Source organism: Diadema setosum, chromosome 8, assembly GCF_964275005.1.
Source record: "Diadema setosum chromosome 8, eeDiaSeto1, whole genome shotgun sequence".
Taxonomy (NCBI): domain Eukaryota; kingdom Metazoa; phylum Echinodermata; class Echinoidea; order Diadematoida; family Diadematidae; genus Diadema; species Diadema setosum.
In genome coordinates, this window is record NC_092692.1 from 9607583 (window position 1) to 9630837 (window position 23255).

The 23255-nt window shown below is 40.0% G+C and overlaps 1 protein-coding gene across 1 annotated transcript; it reads right to left on the reverse strand.

The window, feature by feature from the left end:
- Window positions 1–2356: 2356 nt before the first annotated feature.
- On the reverse strand, window positions 2357–23197 carry LOC140232382 (eukaryotic translation initiation factor 3 subunit B-like). The gene is made up of 16 exons (XM_072312509.1): window positions 23035–23197; window positions 21368–21563; window positions 20756–20875; window positions 20042–20099; window positions 19569–19697; window positions 18540–18697; window positions 17775–17906; window positions 16149–16262; window positions 14102–14312; window positions 13280–13475; window positions 11404–11482; window positions 10657–10801; window positions 8591–8716; window positions 7685–7762; window positions 5120–5228; window positions 2357–4143 (listed from the first exon to the last, which is right to left on the reverse strand). The coding sequence occupies exons 1-16, from the start codon at window positions 23186–23188 to the stop codon at window positions 4034–4036; spliced, it is 2115 nt and encodes a 704-aa protein (XP_072168610.1). The 5' UTR covers window positions 23189–23197; the 3' UTR covers window positions 2357–4033.
- Window positions 23198–23255: the final 58 nt, after the last annotated feature.

Here is a 23255-nt window from a genome sequence, read left to right on the forward strand (position 1 = left end):
AATTTGTTAAGTTCATTCGCTGTAATAAGGGCACTGTTTGACACAAATGCAGAAGCCTGTTTCTTCTTCTGATTAGATCCTGTTAATGTATGTAAACATTTCCATGCTTCCCTCGTGTTATTTGATCGAAAACACTTTTGAAGTTTCACTTTGTATTTCATTTTCGAGCTTGCGATTTCTTTCGTCACTTGTTTGCTGATTTCTTTCACTTTATCGAAATCTCTGTTTTGAAATGCGATTTTCTTTGCATGAAACAGCGCCTTCAATTCTTTCGTCACCCATGGTTTATCATTTGGATAACATTTGACCGTCTTGTTGGAGACATGAAGCTCTTCACAAAAAAGAACGTAACTGCTGACAATATCAGCTGCTTCCTCTAGATCATCAGCACTTCCTATAAGCATATCCCAGTCAGACAACTCAAAACAGGTTTGTAGCATTTCCATAGAATGCTCATTCCATACTTTAACTTGTTTTGCGGTTACTTTATCTGTTTTCAATTTACTTTTATACTTAGACATCAAATGAACAGTGGAATGATCTGAGTTACCAATGGGGGAACGGATGTTTACTTTATAAGGATCTTTCACTGAGCAGTAGCATTTGTCAAGAACCCGATGTCCGCGAGTTGGAATCTGCACACACTGCACATAGTTGGGCAGTGCGTCCTCTAATGAGCAATGGTTGAAATCACCAAGTATAATCTTCGGTGAATCAGGTGACGCCGTTTCCATGGCATTCACGGTATCCATGATATCTCGAACAGCTGCATCCGCGTTAGCGTCGGGTGGTATGTAAACAAGAAATATGTCTACTTTGTTGAATTCTCTTGGCAGATAAAATGGTCGGAACGAAACACAGAGAAGTTCCAAATTTTGGTGACAGATCTCGTAATGTACTTTGAAATTGCGACACCATTTCTCATTCACATATATTGCAAGCCCCCCTCCTCTAGTTTTGTTCGTTTCTGCAAAATCTCTGTCACTTCGAATCATGTCGAAACCGTGAATGTCAAACGCCTCACTAGGTGTATCTGGGTTTAACCAAGTTTCCGTAAAGCATAAAATTCCAGAATTTCTGAATTCATTGTCATATCTCACTTTTCCACGAATTTCGTCAATCTTGTTTCCAATTGAACGAACGTTACTCATTGTTATAGTAGGCAGGGCAGGTTTGAACTTTCGTAGACGTACCTTTTGTCTTATTCCTCCCTTCCTACCTCTGCGGCGTAATTTCACTCTATCGTTTGTCTCACCATCCTCGCGTAGTGGCACCCATTCCGGCAAGCCGACCGGTTTGAGTTTCGAGGCCTCAGCTGTAGCTAGTTCGAATATGAAGTTGCGTTCATATGAAATGTTTGGGGTGTGGCTCTCCAGACATAAGAAACCCGGTGAAAGCAGAACACAGAAGGTTAAAATCCATATCCAGGGCATACTGAACGTTTGCACTAACATGATGACAAGGAACAGTTGGCGAAAATTTCACAAGAAAAAGTAAAAATGGATAAATTGTAGACAAAAGCACAGGACTAAAAAATGTGTGACTTGGTCGCCACTGAGCAGCGCCCTCAAATATGATCTTTTGAACACTGCCATATTTGTACTAGATAATGAAGGTGTACTGCAGCAGTTTGGAATAAAAAGGAGACACTGATCAGAAGATCAACCACACACACACACACACACACACACACACACACACACACATATATAGACACACTTACACACACACACACACAGATAAACAAAAGCAGCCATCATACAAGCTTTACACAAAGATAGAGGTATGAGCATTTTCTCTTTTAGAGGTTTTTTTGAGCCGTACTCGTTTGTTTATGTAGGTCTAGTATTGGCACACGGACACCCATTATATAGAGCTCACTTATGAGAATGAACTACAGTGGACTCCCATAATAACGAAGTCCTCGGGACCGGCAGTTTTCTTTCGTTATATCAACATTTCGTTTTAACCGAACAAATAAACAAAAAATTACATGAAGTGGATAACGTTGCGGCCTGAATTTTTACTTCGTTATAACTGGGATTTTGTTATAAACGTGTTTGTTATAACAGGAGTGCACTGTACTTTTAATGAGGTGAATATGGCAGTCCCCATTTTCCATTTCTGTATCTGTCTGGTCTCTTTTGAGTACGTTTATGAGATACTGGTTATAACAAGCTAAAATCGGCAGTCCAGTGGCCCGTTATAACAAGGTTTCCCTCTATATTCTTGTGTTAACTGTGATAGACATGTTTGCTGTGCCATGATCATTCAAAAAGATTCAAAAACAATTCTTAATCATCCAGGAAAGCTTTTAAAAAAAGAGACAAAAAAGAAGACAGCAGAGACACTTCCATTTGTTTTGATATGTCTGAAAAGCAGGTCTATTTTATTAATCGTCATAACCTAAATGGGTCGGGGTACATGCCGTAGGGGGTGGCACACTTCCAGTGTAGGGGTAGCAAGGAACAGTGAGCAAGGGAGTCGCGCCCAACGAGCAGACCTCCCAACAAGGTCATTCGGAAGGCTCCGACAAACAAAAGCACGATAGCCAGAACGGCACACTTCAGGGTCACAGAATGGTGTCGCCATCTCCCCTCTCTCGGACCCTGCCGGTGCGCGGTCGGCATGTCACAGTCACGGCTAGCATTAACATGCATGCATTCACCTTGAGGCATGCAGTCGTATTTATGGAAACAGCTACTACGTGAGGTAATCGGTGGATGACAATGGACGTTCAAACTTTTGTCAGGTGGCGAGGACACAACTTCAAGTTTTGGAAAAAATGGGAGGTGCATCCCCTGCGAGAGATGGGCGAAACGATTCTGAGACCCACAAGCATTGATGGCAGACTGCCTGCAGTGTACAAGGTCCTCTTGCAGGGATTGACAAGATCTGCAATGATGCATAGAATCGTCACGGTGTGTCCTGTTACATAGGTGTACATTCATTCTAACGGTAGCCGAGTTCATAGCACTCTTGGGATTGATTACATCATGCTTTGATGGCAGGGTGTTGTCACAAATTTTACGATCTGACGACACTCTCTCACACGGTGTCTCTCTCCATGTATGCCCCCATGAAAAACCAACACAGACATCCACTACAGTCGAGGACGTCTGGCATGCTACGTTTCTGTATGATGCGCTAACCATTGTACAGGGATCGGGCAACTTTTGGCCCTCTTCCCACAACTGCATGATAACACTAGAGCACTATTAACACAAGTTGTATATTCTATCAACCTTTCTCGCTTCTGCTCTCAAGGGGTTGGAATGATTCAGTTACAGTGCAGGCAATCAGACACGAATAAATAGTCAGCAATGCAGAGATTGGTCTAACACCACACTTTGAAAAATAAGCAATTTGAAGACTTGTATGATCGTGAACTGCAGGCACAGTCGGAGAATTAATACTCAAATAAGGTATAGATATCAGGTGCCAGAGGTGCACCAATTTCAAATTCAAGATACTATAGAGAATAGACAATGTTGAGGTGATAGAAGTACAATAGATCCTGACAGTGAAGCGTACCTACACTTATTAATACAGTTAATAATTAGTTAACTATTAAGACCCACTTCGATAAGTACAATTAAATATAGTTTGCTGACTGTCTCTCAAATTCTGTTCTGGAGACAAGGCGTCAAATCTATGCCTTGCCCTACGATGCACTAACAAAGAAAGTGGTAAAATTCCAAGACTTTACCTTCCTTTATAATAATGTAATATGTAATAGGAGTACACTTGCAAGAAAAAAAAAAAGAAAATAAGTGATAATTCACAAATTCACTACACTAGCTAAATACGGGAGAGTAAGAAAACAGACTCAAATGTTGTTTGAGGCTGTTCAACTTCTCACTCTCTCTCACTCTCTCTATCACCAAGATTCACTTCTTTACTCCCCAAACACTTCCAGAGAGCTTTGAATATCAGCTTTCACACAAAACGTGGGACGCGACAGCAGCACCCAGGGGGCAGATGTACATCTAACTCCCCGGGGGAAAACGATCGGCGGCGTGGCAGCGGAGAATCACTCGTGCTCGAATTCGTCGACTTCAACAGTTTCCTCGCCAATAAAGAACTCGACCGTTTCCTCTTCAAAGTTGTCTGTGTCGTTCTCCAGCTCATCCGTGTCCACACCTTTATTATTGAATGTAAAAAACAAACAAATGAGACAATGATCAGATTAAGAAGTTAACATATTTATTGTAATGAATTCCTATTGAACATCTCTTTTCTTTGGGTCTAGGGCAATTACCCCCTGGGCAATTACCCCTGACCCTTCCCCTGGCCCTAATCCTAATCCTAATCCTAATCCTAATCCTGAACCCGAACCTAATCCTAAACCTAAACCTAACCCTAACCCTAATATTCACTCTAACCTTACCACTAACCAGTATTCAGCCGGGGGGTAATTGCCCTCTGGGGGTAATTGCGCGGATACGCTTTTCTTCACCACCCTCTTTTGATAACAGAATGCACATTTTTGCATTCTTAACTCTATGCAATGCAGTATAACAGCTTTCAAAGTCGATTTTTGTCACTTCTTGCATACGTCATCAACACATGAATACCAGTTTTGCATAATTTCCATGCCATGAAAATTCTCACATTGCAAAATTGTTTGTATTTAGGCACTACAATCAGCTCCTGCTACAATGTAAATGGTTATAACAAAATTTGTTATGATGTATAAGTAAAAATTCAGACCCCCAAATTACTATCTATATATCTTTAAATACTTAACTGTTTGGCTATGACAAAATTTCGATGTAACGAAAGAAAACCACACAATACAGAGAACTTTGTTACAATGGGAGTGCACAGTACCATCATTATGATACTGATCACATTGTATATACACACACATAAGCTCATCCACACACACAAACACACACCTGTGCATAAAAACATATATTCACACGCATATTGGTTCTTTTCTATTCCCCTTAATCCATTGAGGACAAGTCCCAATATACATGGGCAGGTGTCTATAGGAAATGAGTGTCATAGCAAAATCAGTTGGTCCTCAACAGGTTAATGGCAGAGAAACATGTTTTTAATCTCTGCTGGCCTTCCCGTCACCATGTGTGACTGCACACTGCAGGACACCCACCTCCACGCAGGTCCCTCCTCGTTTCCCGCTCCCTCTCGTACATCCTCTCCATTCGCTCCAGGATATCCCGGAACTCCCTCATTTGCTGCTGCCGCCTCTCAATCATTTCCTGGAAAGAGAAAAGAGTGAAATAATGATAATGATATGGTGTTATTCAAATCCAGGGTAGCTGCTTTCGTGTTTACAATATTCTACCAGAGGGCCCTGTCAATATATTTAATACCCCAACATTGTGGTACTCCAAACCAGAAGTTTCGCTTGAATTTTACTTTCACAAATTTCGCAAGGAGCTAAGATTCATAAAAGTAAAATGCATGTGAAGGTGTTTGTCTACACAATGCATCGAAAGCCAGTGGCGATTCGAAAAAAAAAATCCAGGGTAGCTGCTTTCGTGTTTACAATATTCTACCAGAGGGCCCTGTCAATATATTTAATACCCCAACATTGTGTTACTCCAAACCAGAAGTTCCACTTGCATTTTACTTTCACAAATTTCGCAAGGGGCTAAGATTCATAAAAGTAAAATGCATGTGAAGGTGTTTGTCTACACAATGCATCGAAAGCCAGTGGCGATTCGAAAAAAAAAATCCAGGGTAGCTGCTTTCGTGTTTACAATATTCTACCAGAGGGTGTTCTACACAATGCATTGAAAGCCGATGGTGACTCGCAAAAAAGGCTGTATAAATTCATCAAAGTTTCATGCTGTGAATGTTTCTGGTTTTACAGGACCCATTTTTCTGCCTAGGTCAAGAGGAATATTGTGAGCTAAACATCTTGTCTAAGGATCAACACACCAGGTGACCCCAGAACGTCTGTTCATAAATCCTTAGTCTTAGGCCGCGTTCATGCGAATTTCGTAGCCAGAATCACAAACATGTATCATGATTCAAAACGGCGTTTCAAATCACGGTCTCAGCGGAAAAACGTTCATGCGGGCTTTCGCAACGCTGAATCTGGCTCAGCTCATCCTTTGCCATTGGGCAGCGCACTGCGCAGTTTGACCTTGTCTACCACGTCTCTGCAACTCGAGCCAGACCCCCTTATTCCAACTGTACAGGCCTTTACGTTTTTATTTTGGTGAATACTTTCCGATAAGCTGTGGCATTCAGGCTCTGCCCACAGATCGAGGAACAGATCGAGGAATAATCCTAAGTCTTCGTCTCTCCAATTGTTTCCCTTGGTAGACACAGCGCTGCAGCCATTACTTTTATCAACTCAATCAGAGAGTAATTACATGTATTATTATATCAAACAGGTAACGTTAGATACTAGCATAGAATCGGTGTATGGCGTTGATGTAAACAAACAAGTGCAAGTATGGTACCAAAACACACGATTCATAATACGTACACAAGCACGCGAACAGAACTAGAAGCTGTATGTGGGATACCCCATGAGACACGCAGGCGCACAGCGCACAATGACGTCATAGAATCATGATTGAAATCACGGTTGCGTTCATGCGGTTTCTGCGATCGTGATTCTGGCAGAATCATGATTCAAAACACCCTTTTTTCCGCGTTTCAGATCGGCGTTTTGAAACGCGTTTAAATGGAAAAATCGCATGAACGCAACGCAACTAAACACGTTGAGCGACTAAACGTGTTTAGAAACGCAATTCTAGTTTCGCATGAACGCAGCCTAATATATCTCCTATATCAATGTTCTCCCTACGGAAGGACTTTTCTCATTGCATTAATCAGTTAAGAACAAAAAGGCTGTTAACCCTGTCAGTGTATGCAATTAAAGCATTCTGCCGATTCAAATGACAAGACAATTAAGGCAACAGCAGCTGGAGAGATATATGAGAGTGATACTGCCTTATTAGCCATGAATCTAAATCTGTTTATACAAATGATACAACAAGCAGCTGGAGACAGAAACTGAAGTTTAAAGTACCTGTCACTTCTGTCATGTACCTTGCCTGTCGGCACAAGACTACACAGCTTGTTGTTGTTATTATTTGAATTTATTATTTGGCATTTATCATTTCCCTAAGAATATTTACACTTCTAATCAGCAGAAGTGGCCTTACTTCAAGGAGAAGACAGTTTAATATCAGCCACCAATTGTTTGGACTCCACATAACCACTGTGAATAAGTTGTGTGATGTGGCAAAAACAAGGCTAAATGGCAATTTACAATGGAATGCAGATCATAGGGGTGAGAGAGAAAGAAAGAACCCATTTAGCAATACTAACAATGCATGGCATTTACATCGTGATCAATACAAACTGTTTCTAATCACTCTGAAACATGATGAACAAACCACAAGATCAAGCTGTAAATTGTGGAGCTTCAAATTCAAACAGTGCTGTCAACATGAGAGCTATGAATACAAAATTTGGAAAACTGACAACTACGGTTAAGGAATCACATCATCTAATCATGAAAACAACAACAATGTCTAACGAAGAAACAAGAATAAAAATATTGGCATTGACCACAATAAATAAGAGATTTGATCAAGTCATAACTTTCGAACTGAATTTGAACAGGTCTTTTGAATGCATATTCAAAGGATCCACGTCCCATGCTAACAACCATTTGTTCTTTCTCTCTTACCTTGGACGCCTTGGATTTCTTCTTGGCATCCTGGATCTCAAAGGTCTTGCTGTACATCTTCATGTTCTTCTTGATTTCCTGCAGAAGAAAAAATAAGGCATTTCAGATCAGATATATACAGACCCACACTTTTATCTTCATTTTCTTTAGAAGAAAAGCAATGGAAAATAGGCATAACTGATCAGATATATCTAGACAGACAGACAGCTACACACAAAAAACAAAAAAAAATCAACAAAACAAACAAACACATCTACTTCAATGAAATAACCAAACACATCAGGAAATCCAAGCTTTCATTCACAGACTACAGAGCATCGGAGTGTGGCTGGTCTGTCGGCACAATGACTACACGGCTGTCAGACAGCCTGAGTAGCCTTGCTTCAAGGACCGGCTCTTTGTTTCTATCAGCCTTACATCTGGACTCCATACAACCACTGGTTAGGATTGCACGATGTGGCAGTGATGAGGCTTTAACCCTTTTCAGGGTCAAACATTGTGAGCACTGACAGTTAACAGGTTCCTCATCGTATATTATTTATTAAAAAAAAAAAAAAAGACACAGGTAAGGAGCTGGTTATTGTGATAGTTACTGAGGGAATTTGAAATCTAACTATGACAATTACATGTAGTTTACTTCCCTTGCAATCGCCAGTTTGAGTCTTGCAAATCAGATATTGGGCAGAAATAAACAGATGCTGCAATCAGCATCTATGTCTAAAATGTGAAAAAGTTCCATCTAAAAAACCATCCATTAAGTGAAATAAAGCATCTGTATATTACAATTACATTTTGCTTGATATAAGGGAATATCTGAAGTGTATCCATATTGAGATGGAGTTTTTGCAACTTTTGCCTCACAGTCGAAGGAAATTTCAAATGGAATTAAAAATTGCAAGCACTCACCTTGAGCTTGTCTTCGGAGAGGAGGGTCGGTGGGCGAGGGCGCCAGAGAGCCTGACAGAAGCGCTCCCTGTCACACTTTTGCAGCAGCTTGCCCTGGAAGTTCCACACCCAGTAGGCGTTGTCAACCTACAGAGTGAATACAGACAGATAAGCAGTATTAAATCACTGTTCTTTGTTCACCCGTCAGCACACTTTAGGGCACTGTACAAAACACTGTATGAGCTGAAATTTTTGCCTACAGATAGTAACACAAATTACTACATGTCACACATTTTCACGTGTTGTTAATTTTGCAGTTGCAAGGGTTCAGTAATCATCACTTCTTCTTTCACAGAATAAATGAGAATGAGCAACAAGCTACAATGTGAGTGCTGAATGTTTTTTACTTAGTGATTCCTGGTACATAATCAAATAGAGTGTTCTGAGTACTCGGAGGTTGTTATGCCCCAGTATCGCTATGTTATGGCCATAGTTTGCTAATCTACGTTAGTTACTAGTGGTGCATGATCCAACATTGACATGGCTTGATTTTTTTTTTTTCTCAGAAATGATATTTTCGTCTGTTGTTACATTTGCAGTTCAAAGACGATTCACCAAATACACAAAAATAACACCACCATGAAAATTTCATCACACACAGTATTTCACCCACACGCTCAAATGGGCATTTGCGGCAAGGGTGCCGTACAAAATACACACAAACAAACACCTACTCATATAACTTGCCCAACAGTGAATCTTAGTTAGCCCAAGCCAGCAGGTAAGGGAATTTGTGGCACCCTGCATCCAGTAGCATGTTTCCTTCACCATTCAGCAAAAATGTCCTCAAATCCACAATCCAGTAGAAACATTTGTCTTTTCCAATCCCTCCCTTTTGTCTCATAGTAACGTATGTTGGGGATTGTAAAATTGTTACAGGATGATGGGTTTACTTAATTCATATTTTGGTCCTTTTATAAATTGTATTATCACTCTATCAAATCCATTTTTGAAGTATTTAATCTTAATTCACTGGAGTTGGGTGGGAACAGGGTAGGGATACTGGATAGATGGGACCAAATTGCAGGAGAATTAGCATGGCAAGATAATCAAAACATGGAGGTCTTAGTAAATTGAAGTAAGCTGCTCAACTTTGTGTTACAAAATCAATTCAGAGAATATATCAAAACCCTACTTCACTGTTACAACGGCTCGAGGAGTGTAAATCCTTCAAATTATTACCCTAATTTTATGATTGAATGCAAAATTTCTTAAACTTATATTATGGGAAATACATAGTCATAAGCAAACCAATCAGCAAATTGTAACTGGCCTGTCGGCACAAGACTACACAGTTGTCAGACAACCATAGTAGCCTTGCTTCAATGACCAGCTTGGTTTTCTATCAGCCATTTGTTTGGACTCCATACAATCACAGAACAGATTGCACGATGTGGCAGAAACAAGGCTGTGAAAGAGGCATGATGCTATTAGTAATTGATAATCTAGCCTCAGGAATTAAAGTTGGAAGAATGATACAGACACATTTCATATACATAGGGCTCTGAGAGAAGAAAATCAAGGATGTGAATGATGAAAGGGATCGGGAAAGGAGACTAACAAATTGCCAGAAAGTCAGTTTGGCAAGTTAATCCCAGCAACAAAGTTGAAACAGATTGGAGCAAGTGACTCATATTCAAATATTGTGCTAAAAATTCAGAGAAATTATCAAAATTCCCCTACATTCCTGTTGTAGCAGTTTGACAAGTATACAGCCTTAGAATGATTGTCCATTCTTCACCTTGCAATTTGAAATATCTAGAACTTATTTGACCTAAAGAACAAAATAACTTGCAAACCAATCAGCAAAAATATTGCAAGAGAAATCAAGTTATTACCTCCCCCACCTACCCTTTGCAGCGAGGATCAACGAGTGTAAGGTGGCATTCTGAACACAGCAAATCAACATGTACTGGTTTCACAAACGGACAAACACAGACAGACAGACAGACAGACAAGACATACAGAAAGACAGATCAGAAAGGAGAGCTATCCAGGGTCTGGAGGTAACCTTTGACCCTACTGACCTTGTGACTCCACCAGCTGACCCCAGTGATAACGTAGCGGCCAGTGGGATCCCACTCCACATCAGTCGCCATGAAGTGCTCCGTTGAGTTCATCACGGTGATGGTGTCACCACCCGTGTCGATGAACTCAAAGACGCCATTCATGCTGCAGAGAAGAAATAGCAAGCTCAATTTTGTGCGAGGATTCTCAAAGGCTGCATCCTTTCACCCATCCCTTTTTGTTTCAAATGTTTAAGTCAAATCTCACTGTAGATAATCCTCATACAAAGACACAGGCATGATTTAAAACAAACCAAGAAACACCTCAGGAAAATTCAACATACTAATGACCACACTCTGCAAAGATGAGACAACAGCCATAAAAAATGAATCGTAATCTACAAATCAAAACATGTATTTCTACAATTAATTGGATGTATTTATAAGCAGCAGCAGAAGCAGCTCCCACTGACAACACATTGGTGACAACTTAACAGGTTGATTCATGTGCAGGAACAATAAACCCTGGAAGGGCTCATGGAAATATTCCAAGCATACCACCAGGGTCTAGTGGGTCCTACTGCATTGACAACTAAAATTGTTATGTTCCAAGCGATGAATGGTAAAAACATACATACAGCCCTATCAGCATTTGGCATTTGTTTTGGTTGTCAAGGTTGTCACTCATACTTTGAGTTGCCATCACAGTAAGTCTGCTATGGAAAGCTGGAAGTCCTCTGATGAAATCATTTTACGACATATACTCACTTTCTCAGACCGGCGAGAACGACAAACTGTCCAGTAGGAGCCCAGAAGAGGTGGTTTGCTGTTCGCTTGTCCAAGGTTTCTGGTGATAAAAAATGATCAAGCATGCAAGAGATGTAATTTCATCCTTTATCATACATGCTTATAGCAAGCGCAGCATATCCGCATTCTCATGTAGCTGAATAAGTAAATTTTCATACCCAACAATCATTCAGATTTGAGCACAAGTTCACTGTAAGAAATAGTAATAATTAATTTTAAATCTCTCCTTGGAGATGCAAACACACATTTCTTTTAAAGCTGGATATATATATGGTAACTCTAGCTATGAAGTCTCTAAATTGTAACTGGCCTGTCGGCACAAGACTACACAGCTGTCAGACAACCATAGTAGCCTTGCTTCAATGACCAGCTCGGTTTTCTATCAGCCATTTGTTTGGACTCCATACAATCACAGAACAGATTGCATGATGTGGCAGAAACAAGGCTGTTATGGCACATGATCATATAATCTATTGGCAATATTGCATCAAGAATCAAAACTGGAATAATGAGACAGACCCATTTCACGAATGCAGAGATAGCGCTTCAAAGTATTTTGCAAGAACAACCACATTACATTTTGAAAGGACTCTCTCACAGTGTAGATTCTCCATTCTCTAGAAGAAACCTTCATAAATATGAACTCGGCTTTTTGATTAGATCAACAATGAAAACTTGTGGCTTCTGTTAACATTTGCATAAAGACTTTACATCAGAAGGGATACCATACTGTGCCTCTAAAAATGCATTTCTGTTTGATACTCCAAGACCCGACCAACCCCCACTCCTTCTTTCCCATCTTTTTAAGATTTTGCACCAAGGGGAGGGCTGCCAACATCAGGGAGATACTTGGGTATTAAAGGTGCATAGTCCCGGTAGTGTAGAGGGCGCTGTTGATGATACTGCCGATCACCGTTAGCTGATACGAAGATTACCGAAGTTGAGCTGTCATCAAGAGTAAAGTGCGTAGGTGTTGCTAAGTAACGTTGCCTTCATTGTCTTCTCTGCGCATCCGCGCGCAGTCTGTAGTAATGCCAGGGTGCGTGCATATGTGCTTGTTATTATGACATCACAAAAGAAGTTTGCTAAAGCTGTCATCCCCCTCAGCCGAATCTTGAGCCGAACTGTGATCCGACCACTGACTACAATGAATCGGACTTCTTCAAACTCGGGGAAGTGGGCCAAAGCGTAAGCGCTAAAGAGGAGTCGATGGCGTAGGTCTCTATAGGAAACTTGCGCCGTGCGCCCGCGTACGCATTTGACTAAAACACCGGGACCATGCACCTTTAAGTGCAACTCAATAAGCTAGAATAATACACGTATCAGGTAGATTTTTAAAGGGACAGACGGTAGACAGACCAACACTCTGAAAAACCCCAAACATAACACACTGAACAAGGATGATGACATAGAAGGTTCACACATCCCAGTAATACAGCAATGTGATTCCATTACAATACCACCTGCTTGACAAGTTAACCTGTGTAGAATTTATGCATGCTGTAATCTTTTGTTTTGCCTCCTACAGCCAATAACGCATTCTTATGCGAAACTTCTATGTCCTCATCCTTGTTCATTGTTATTTGTTATCAGTTCTGAAAACATTCTCCTTCCTCATCCCAATCACTACAAATTCTGACACTCTGTACCCAGTATAACCAGTTTATAGATGTTCAAATGCATAAGTCTAAAAATCATCTGAAGAGTACCTCCTTTAACCCATTGAGGACAAGTCCCGAGTATACTCGGGCAGGTGTCTATGGGAAATGAGTGTTGTAGCAAAATCAGTCCATCCTCAATGGGTTAAGATGTGAAAATAATATTTCATCCCACTCACTGATGAGGTCCACCTTGCCCTTGGGGCGGATGTTGTAGAAGCTGGCCGATATCCTGGGGCTCTCCCCGTGGAGGATGACGAACTTGTTCCCCGTCGGCTCCCAGGCGAAGGCGATGATGGTCTCCTTCACCTCGATGGAGTCCACCGGGATCTGCTTTTCTTGGATGCGGAAGATCTCAAAGTTGGTGAACTGGTTCTGTGATCAGTAAGGAAGAGAAAGGGCACAGTCTATGTGAATTCTACCTCAAATATTAATGCAGGTGAAATTCTAACCAGCTACTTGCTCCATCATAATGACTGAGAGAAAGTGCCTACAGTCTCTGTGAAATTTTTGTCTTTCACACCGAAAGGAACTGCAAGTTTGAAAGGTTGAAGTGAAATGCCACTTCATGACTTTAGTAACTAGAATCAAATCACAGAGAATGAAGTTTTATCAAACCAGGCATACAGTGATAAAGTTATCAAATTGCCTATGATCTGCCTACCTACTGTGACCTGTTCAGCCAATCAGAGACTTTCTCCCTGGGAACCAAAAGCCCCTTTGATCCTTCCTGAGGGTATATAAACTGGATTTTCCTCTAATTTACTCTTTCTCTTCAAAACGGCAATAACATGCCTGCCGAAACATCGAGAGTGGGTAGGCCCTTTTCAGGGCCACATACATATCCAAGAAAAAATACTTAGTACATGGTGCACAATTAAGCCTCCTACCCAACAAAGTTATCAGTAGTGAGAACGACAAAACGACCAACATACTGCTAAAACAATGCTTTGAGCTCTACAGAATTACCAGTTCAGCCAAATGACCACCACACTGCCTACCTTTTTGCTCTTTGAAAGTCTGTCCACCTTCACGCAGAGGTAGTGGCCCTGTTTCTGCCAGTGCAGCTTGCAGTCGGCCACATTGAAGAGGTTCTTGACCCGCAGCTCTCTCCTGGACGGGACGGCGATGAGGGTCACCCTGGCCGGATTCTCCTTCTCCTCGGGCGTCCAGTAGCTCAGGACGTTGCTGGCCGGTGACCAGCAGAACTCCCTGGGGGACAGACAGACAGAATACACACGACATTAACCCTCTAAAACCACAAATTTTAATTCCATTCAGCAAAGTTTCCTTTTTCTTTCCTTTATGTACAAAAAAGGTAGGACTGTAGCAATGTCTTGAATTGGGGCATCCCAACTTACTAAGCATCTACAATTTTCAGCAACTAAAAAAATAAGATATATCGCTACGGCAACTGATATGCCTCTGCCATAATGCATGGTTCTCCTAATAGGTCTATAGTACAATGTCTTGACAATGTGTGATGACAGTTTCACACAATTGGCAAAATATTAAAATGACAGGTTTGACACAAATGTGCTGAATGTTCACTTTCCTAGAACTAGGTTCAATTGGATGAATGATTAAAATGTCAGAGTGCAGGTATTTGGGGAACTGATGATTTTTACTTGACTTTTGACCCTTTTATAAGTTTATGCATTGAGTAATTTTCAAGGTATTGAGAAAAAGTATAATTTCAGTATCAAATGGGAAAATAGCATTATCTAAACCTGGCCTTTGACCTTTGACCTCACAGTTCCAAAGAGAATCACTGTTAGGCTGAACATGCATAAATATGTAAGTTTCACGATGATACCTTGAGTTACTTTTGAGATATGGAGGAAAAAGTGTAATTCAGCACTTTCACTTGACCTTTGACCTTTTGACCTTTGACCTTTTGGCAAGAAACTTCCCACATAATATATATTGGGTAATACATGTATACATCAAGTTAAATAAAAAAACCTTCAGGCATTGCATAAATATAAGGAAAGTAGTGATATTTTGAGGAGTTGACCTTGACCTTTGACCCCCTGACCTTTGAACCATGACCCCAACTTCCCTAGATAATCACTGCCCATTGGAACAAGCATATATACTAAGTTCCATGAAGATACCTTGAACCATTTGCGAGATATGGAGAAAAACATGAATTTTCAACCTTTTTTTTCACAAAATAACCTGTGACCTTTGACCTTTGACCACATGACCCTAAAATCCAAACAAAGTATTATCCCCCAGATATACCCTCATACCAAGATTGATGTAAAACCACCACACGGTTCTTGAGATATCGACAAAAACAAAACGGGACGGACGGACGACCCGAAAACAATGCCTCCGGCCACTTCGTTGGCGGAGGCATAAAAATGTATAAGCAAAGCATACTACAAAAGCAACATTCTTCTGTTGTATGCCATTCTGTGAAATTCCTTGCTTTGAATTTGGACAGACCTTTGACCTTCCTCAAGATACAAGGAGTGAAGTGCCTTCTCAACCTTCATTGATTTGTCTATCAGCATCATATCCTTTTGACTATGAGGCATTGTAGACTGTAAGACCATGATCCAAAATGGCACAATTCTTATTCTGCATACATAAAGTTCATAAATTATATCAATCACATACTACTGCAAAGAAAAGACATAGCAATACATAAAAAGCCTAAGAAAAACAAACTCATGTAACTGATCTGTCGGCACAACAACTACACAGCTGTCAGACAGCAGGAGTAGTCTTGCTTCAAGGACCAGTGCATTTTCTCTCAGCCATTGTTTGGACTCCACACAGCCACTGAACAGGCTGTACGATGTGGCAGTAACATGGCTGCAGTGAAGAACTACAACACAGTAGTAAGAACCATTTGCAACTTGGTTAAGAAGAATATACAGAATGATGGGAGTTGCAAGCAAGCAACAAATAAGCATAAGTGCTGGCATGAACAACTGATGAAAATAATTTCAACACTGCTATTTCACCTGACTATAAAACTGTATCAGTTACGGGAGGAGCTAGTGATCAAAATAATCTCATGATGACCAAATTTACCTGATGCCTGGAATTTTCAGACTCTTCTTGTCAAGCAGGCCAAATGAGGGTGTCTCATAGATGCTGAGCGTGTCTTCTGACATCCTGGCAAAGAACTTGCCATCCATACTCCATCTAGGCGACACAAAGAGAAAAGATTCAATGGAATCTGAGAACTGAATCTGACAATGCCCAATGACAAAAGCTGCCGTATTAGCACATAAAGTCCTCGACTCTTCATGAAGAATAGATAAAGTTGATAAATTATCAATCAAATATTACTGCAGAGAAAAGGAAGAGCAAGAAATAAAAAAAAAAAGTCTAAGAAAAACAAAATTATGTAACTGATCTGTCGGCACAACAACTACACAGCTGTCAGACAGCAGGAGTAGTCTTGCTTCAAGGACCAGCACATTTTCTCTCAGCCATTGTTTGGACTCCACACAGCCACTGAACAGGCTGTACGATGTGGCAGTAACATGGCTGCAGTGAAGAACTACAACAAAGTGGTAAGAAACACTTGCAAATTGGTTAAGCAGAAGAATATATAAATTGGTTAAGCAGAAGGAATCTATTACAGATTATTAAAAGAATAAAATATGACTCAGTGTTGAGCAAGTTCTGCTTTCCATTATATTTAAGTCATGCCTTTCTTCTGCATCATTCACATGTGTAAATGGTTCAATGAGGATTGTGTGGGTTGACCATCATTCTCATCTGTTACACAAATGTAATACTTCTAAGTTTTATGGCACATATAATCAATATTCCCTCTTCAAAGCTCTTGACTGAAAGAAAAATGGAATTATTCACCATAGATGACTGAACATGAGCAAATAAATCCACCTACTGATTTTGCTTCAGTGATTTCACATCTTAAATGATTTCAACGATGATCTATTTACACTCCCTCTCTATATCTTTGTGTGTCCTCCTGTACTCATGGTGAATATTAATACACAATCTTTAGGACCCCCAGAAAGGCACTTCCTGTATCACTTCCTTGGAGTCGTTCTCCCACATGTATCACACTTTCAGGGTTCAGGAAGACACCCCAGACTGTCTGAGTTTAGATTTCAGCAGGCATATCATTTCTGACCCCCACTTCCTTTCTACTTTAAAACACAAAAGAAAACGAAACAAAATCAATTGACTACAGCATGCTTTCAGTAACAATGTATTTAATAATTCTCGATGTCTGTCGAAGATTACTCGAAGCTTGTAGCGGGCTCTCACTGCTGAGTTCTTGCATAAACTCACGAAATAAAATATACTAATGACCAGTACTAACGAGTGATTCTGTGCTTAGCTGCATTGCATAAAGTGTATTACTAATGCATTGCAATTGTTCATGTGTGTGCTTCAAATAGTTTGGAGCTGGTGCAAGCCTGGGAATCTTGCGAAAAGGGCTGCCGCCCAATTTAAAACATGTCACCATCATATAACATGGAAATAATGCACATTACTTGGTCAGACAAAATGAAAATATCCACCCTTCCTAGCTTTTGAAAAAGTCCAAACCATGCTTGGCTTTGCCGAGTGTTTCTGACCATTTCAAAATTTTTAATTACTATCCGGTGATAATTCTTGCTAACGTCCTCTGTAATGTGCCTTACGTATTTGAATACTATCCCTATTCACACTTACTTGAAAACGGGCCAGTTGTCGGCATTCTCGCAGAGGAAGCCTCTCTTCTTCGTCCCTGTCTTGATGTCCCAGATTATGATGGCCTGGTTGTCCTCCCGAGGGTCTATCAACGGACTAAACGTCACTATGTACCTGCAAATAATTGTTGAAAATGTGATTATCAACTATTCATATCCCTGCTACATGTAGGAATTGCTGCAACAATTTTAAAAAACATACACTTTTTACATGTTTTCATTATTCATCCATTTGTCAATTTATTGGATCATTTAGATGATTTTTTTTTTTCTGCAAGTATTAGAACACTTGAAATAATATATGCAACTTGGACTTCCAAGAAAGTGGCAGAATAATCAGTAAGTTGATAGCAGTCATTATTATTGAAGAATACCTATCAAATATATGCGCTTTTGAAAGAATGGGAGTGGCTGATGGCACATGTACATAGGAGAGGGATTATTGATTCAGTGTCCCTTTTAACCCTCACTAAAAGAAAGGTGAAATTTTAGAGATATATTGTTGATAGACCTGAAGAAGTCATATTCCAGATTTAATTCTTACACAATCCCCCACGCGCACACACAAGGTAAAAGAAAGAGGTAATGAAGTTACAATATCTTCACTAACAGCGAAAAATAAACAGTGTAAAATAAACTGGAAAAGTGCTTGGTAAAGAAAATTTGACATTGCAAGCCGTCAAGCTCTGTGTAAAACTTTTTTTTGCACACATCACTTCAAACAAATCTTCTGAAGGTCTGTTCATACCTTTCACAAGGTGAGACATCGATGAGCTGAACCCCAGGATGGGCAAAACGTCGTATCTGCTGAAACTTTTCTCCTCCCCAAAGTGCAATACCCTTTTGATGGAAGGTCACTAGGTAGGTGCCGAGTGGAGACCACCTCACATATGTTTCTGTCCATCTCTGAAATATCATAAAATTTCAAAAACACCATATTTCTTGCAATTTTGCCTGCTCAACTTGATTAGACACCAATTTTATGACTGCTTTTTGTCAACAGGGCATTGGAACACTTTTCATGTTTAAACGAATCCTAAAGTTTATATTCTCCAACAGGATTAGTCATTCAGACACCAGGCTGCTGTTGCTCTTGATCTTTTACAACAAACATTAATAAATGAATGAAAGAATTAAAACAGGGATAATATTGAGGTTTGTTGAATCAGAAATCAAAATTTCCAGATGATTTTGATACATGGAAAAAGCAAAATGTGTTATAGACGTGAGAAAAAAAAAAAAAAAAACCTGAACTCAGATCTAAATCTACAGAATATCATGCCTGTTAAAAGGGGGGAAACAGATACACGTACATGCATTTAGCTAGACAAAATATATTTCAAAATTTCTGCTGAGAACTGCTCAATTTTATGTGGGAATAGTGCATAGGTTAAGGAGACTGGAAAATGGTGGGGAGGGGGAGTGCACATAGGGGTAAAAAATGGGGGGGGGGGTGCAATTAAGTGGTCTAGATATTGGTAAACATCCAAGAAAATCATTCACACACAAACACAATCATGCTTTAGTCATATCCAATTGGATGCTTTGTTACTGATCTGTCGGCACAAAAACCACACAGCTGTCAGACAGCAGGAGTAGTCTTGCTTCAAGGACCAGCAGATTTTCTCTCAGCCATTGTTTGGACTCCATACAACCACTGAGAGATTGTACGATGTGGCAGTTAACATGGCTCGCAGACAATATTAGTACACGGGAGACATGAGCATGCTTAAGGTTCAGTTCATTTTCTCATTGCATAGCTTAACAGTGCACTCACTTTCCTCTCCTCAACGACAGTTGCTTCAGTCTTGCTGTTGAGCAGAATAGCGGTGGTTTCACCTGCATCTGAGATGACACTGTACTGATCATTGCAATCTTTATCCAGCAGCCAGTGCCTCATGTTACCCTAGGGGAAAAAAACGGTACAAAAACAGAAATAAACATTAAGTACTTGATTAGTACGTGAGGTAACATAATCAATGTCCAAGAGAAATTTTGTTTAACTTGATACTTTTTTCCGTATTAATGTGCTTAGAAACGTCAGTATTAAGCATATTAATATTAGTGTTATTTATTGTTATTATCATCATCATCATCATCATCATCATCATCATCATTATTTATTTATTTTTACCAAAATATGGAAGAAGTTCAATTGAAAGAGCACATCAATTGCAGGAGTTACATGTGTACTCATCATATGACTGAATCTAAAATATAGCAAAAATGTCAAAATACATGTTCACTTACATGATCCTTGTATGGTTGTTTTTCAGGAGGCGTCCATTTCTCAGGCATGGTTACATATCTGCAGAGCACAGGAGAAACACATACGATGTTTTGAAGTATGTTGACCAATAACAACAACAGAAATACATGTTTTTTGTTCGTTTTTTTTTACTAAGGTAACAAAAAACTTTCCATATTTTGAGTCTTCAAACAGTATTTCCTTGTCCTATATTATTTCTAAGCACCCACGACAAAATAAACAGCTAATAAGCTAGCCATGAGTTTCTACAGAAATCATCTTTGAGGTTTACATCAAAGGCACGCTGTAAAAGTGGAAATTTTTGTGTGAATAATTTTTTGCCCCAGGCCTGGTAAAACGAAGTTGTTGTTTTTGTTTTTTTTTTTATTTCATGGGATCAAAACTGTAAAGAAGAATTACATATAGCAAACAAAAGGTCCGGCATGTTTTTATTTTCCTGCTAGATTTATGTTGCGTGAAATGTGCTAAACTTTCCATTTTCACAGTACAGCTACACAAACCAACAGAATGCTTTGCTTCTTCATTTGATTCATTTTCCATCTGAGAAGATGGCTGGATAGCAAATATTTAGCTGCATGAGCTGTCTTCCAAACGATCCAGCTGGATGTGATTCAGGACCACTTCAGCAGGGTATGCACCCATATCATTGGTATATTAAAGTGACTACATGTCATGTAAGTTTTCCTTCCACTTACTTGTCAAAATCTCCAAAGAGGTTGACAGCAAACATGTGCTGCTTGTCCAACTTGTATCCATTCAGTTGTTTGGCAGCTTCAATGGCATTCTCAGGTGACGAATATTCTATAAAAATGTACCTGAAAAATCACATATATATACAAGACATTCCCAAGTGATTAGATCTTTCGTTATGCAGCACATTTTTTCAAATGAATGACACAACAGAAAACATAATCTCATATAAAGCATGTAAAGTAGTGCTTCTCAACAAGTGGGCTGTGAAGCTCTCACAGGCGAGTCATGACGTTTGCCAGAAATAAACTGAAAAGATTCTTATTTGATCCAACTGATCATCAAAAAAAAAAAAAAAAATTGTCAGAGCCAAAGTGGGCCTCATGTAAAAAATGTTGAGAAACATGGAAGGACTTCTTAAAACATGCCTATATGTGCACAAATGAAATTTAGTGGCTGCTAAAGAGATTTGATCTGTTGAGGGTGTAATGTTGATAGTATAGCTATGACTATCTTGATGCAGTTTCAGCAGACATCTTCAATAAACTGCAAATGTCAATCTTACTGAACTAATTTAATGAACATAAAACAACAATGACGACTAAACTTTGGCCTACCCCTTTGTTTTGTTGTCCTCTCCTTCTGGATAGTGCTCTGTGATGATGTCACCGTATTTGCTACAGACTTTCCGGATGACGTTCTTCAGCTTTGGGAGCCTCTCCGGTCCGACCTGAGGTACGTTGTCGATGACGATGACTGAGTCGATGCCAAGGGCCTCCTTGGGTTTCGTTCTCAGGAGGTCACCCAGAAGTTCTGTACAAAACACCATGAAGTTCACCATGAGGAAGATTGAATAATTGGCATATATCTCATCTCAACTACTCATTGAGAAGGTAAACATCAAAGGATACACCTATGAAAGTGACACATTGTTTTTTTCTTGCTAAAATCAATGTCGCTCTCAGTCCACCACAGAAAAATCTAAGCTTTTGCAGGAGTTACTCCTCATGTAACTACCCCCCCCCCCCACCCCCCTTTGCACCGGCCCAGTCACTCTCACAGACCCACACACATTGCCAAGTGGTGGGGTATATGAGTTGAAAGAGGGGACATAGTTACAATCATAAGGAAGTCTGGCGCTAGTGTACTTTTGCACTTCCTCATCAAATGATTTCCAAACATGCACAAACCCATCCTAGTTATTCAGTAACCTTCAGTTATTGCATCCGAGTCTCCACAGTCGAATAGAAGTTGAGTTTTAACACTTCTACAAGTGTCAGAAAATCCTGATCACTTGAAATGCTGCTCAGTACACAAGCAACCAGCACAGCACCTATACGTTCAGCACAACCAGTACGGTTGACTGTTTGATCTAAATGTAGCGATCACAGCGGCTTTTTCTATGGTGTCTTTGAAAAGCTAAAATTTGTTTTTCCCTAGCTGGCCAAGTCTTGTGGTAGCAGTTGTAGCTTCCATACACAGCCATTGAGCCCATGCGCGTGTGTAATGTCCTTTATACCATTCTCCTTCTTTTCTATCATTTTCAGGTATTCCTAACTTTAACTTATCTAACTTACCTATTATTAATCATTTTTTGTTGGTTTCCTCTTGTCTTTTTCAATTTCCTATTCAATCTTACTTTCTGCCTTACTTGTTCTTTATTTCCTTTGGATTATTTTTCCTTCCATCTACCTTTCCTCCTTTCCTCTCAAATATCTTTTATGTTTCGTTCTGATGTATCCTTTTCTATAATTTCTTTCCTTCCTTAAAGTTCCTATTTATCTTTGCTTTCATCCAGTTTTGATTCATCTCTCATTTGATGCCGCAAAAATGTTTTAACTTTTACAGTAGACAGGCGGTACGTAGATTTAGACTCTACTTAGACACTTAGTTTCTATTTAAGTTCTAAAGTTTTACAATATACTGACATATATGGCTGCTATCAGGCCATATGTAAGCTGGCACATTAGCTATAGCCAGTATAGGCCTATTAAGTGAAGCTTTGGAAGACGGCAACATCCATATGTTATGTCGGGGTTCACCACACACACCACTCACTCACTGCACTGTGCATGTGTGTGTGCTACTCCAATATGAATACTACAGTAATGTGCACCCCGTTCAGTATCGTAGTGGAATGCACCCACCGCGGCCGCGGTGGATCTCCACCCACGCACACACACATCGGACATGCGCTCATGTTGCGAATGAATGAGGGATAACCAGCACACCCGGCAATCTCTGTTCATATGTTATTAATTAAACGACACATTCACGAACATACCCTCATCAGTAATGGTGTCCACGTAACCTTCAGGATCATTGAAATCTGGCTCTTCTTCATAGCCATTTTCTTCTCCTTCATTTGGCTCATTATCATGAGAACGATCCATTTTGTTTCTGCCTCCTGCTCTTTCCCTCTCGCTGCCTTCCGCCATGTTTTGTGTGGAGCACGTGTGTGTTAAAAAAACGGGCGGCGGCGCGCGCGTCCACGATTATCGCGCG

Excerpts from the sequence above, each read along its gene's own strand:
- LOC140232382 (XM_072312509.1), bottom strand. The coding sequence starts at position 23,188 with ATGGCGGAAGGCAGCGAGAGGGAAAGAGCAGGAGGCAGAAACAAAATG. Across the intron at positions 18,698-19,568 it reads CTGTCGTTGAGGAGAGGAAA|AGATGGACAGAAACATATGT; the intron begins GTGAGTGCACTG and ends ATGATATTTCAG. Across the intron at positions 4,144-5,119 it reads GAGGAGGGACCTGCGTGGAG|GTGTGGACACGGATGAGCTG; the intron begins GTGGGTGTCCTG and ends TCAATAATAAAG.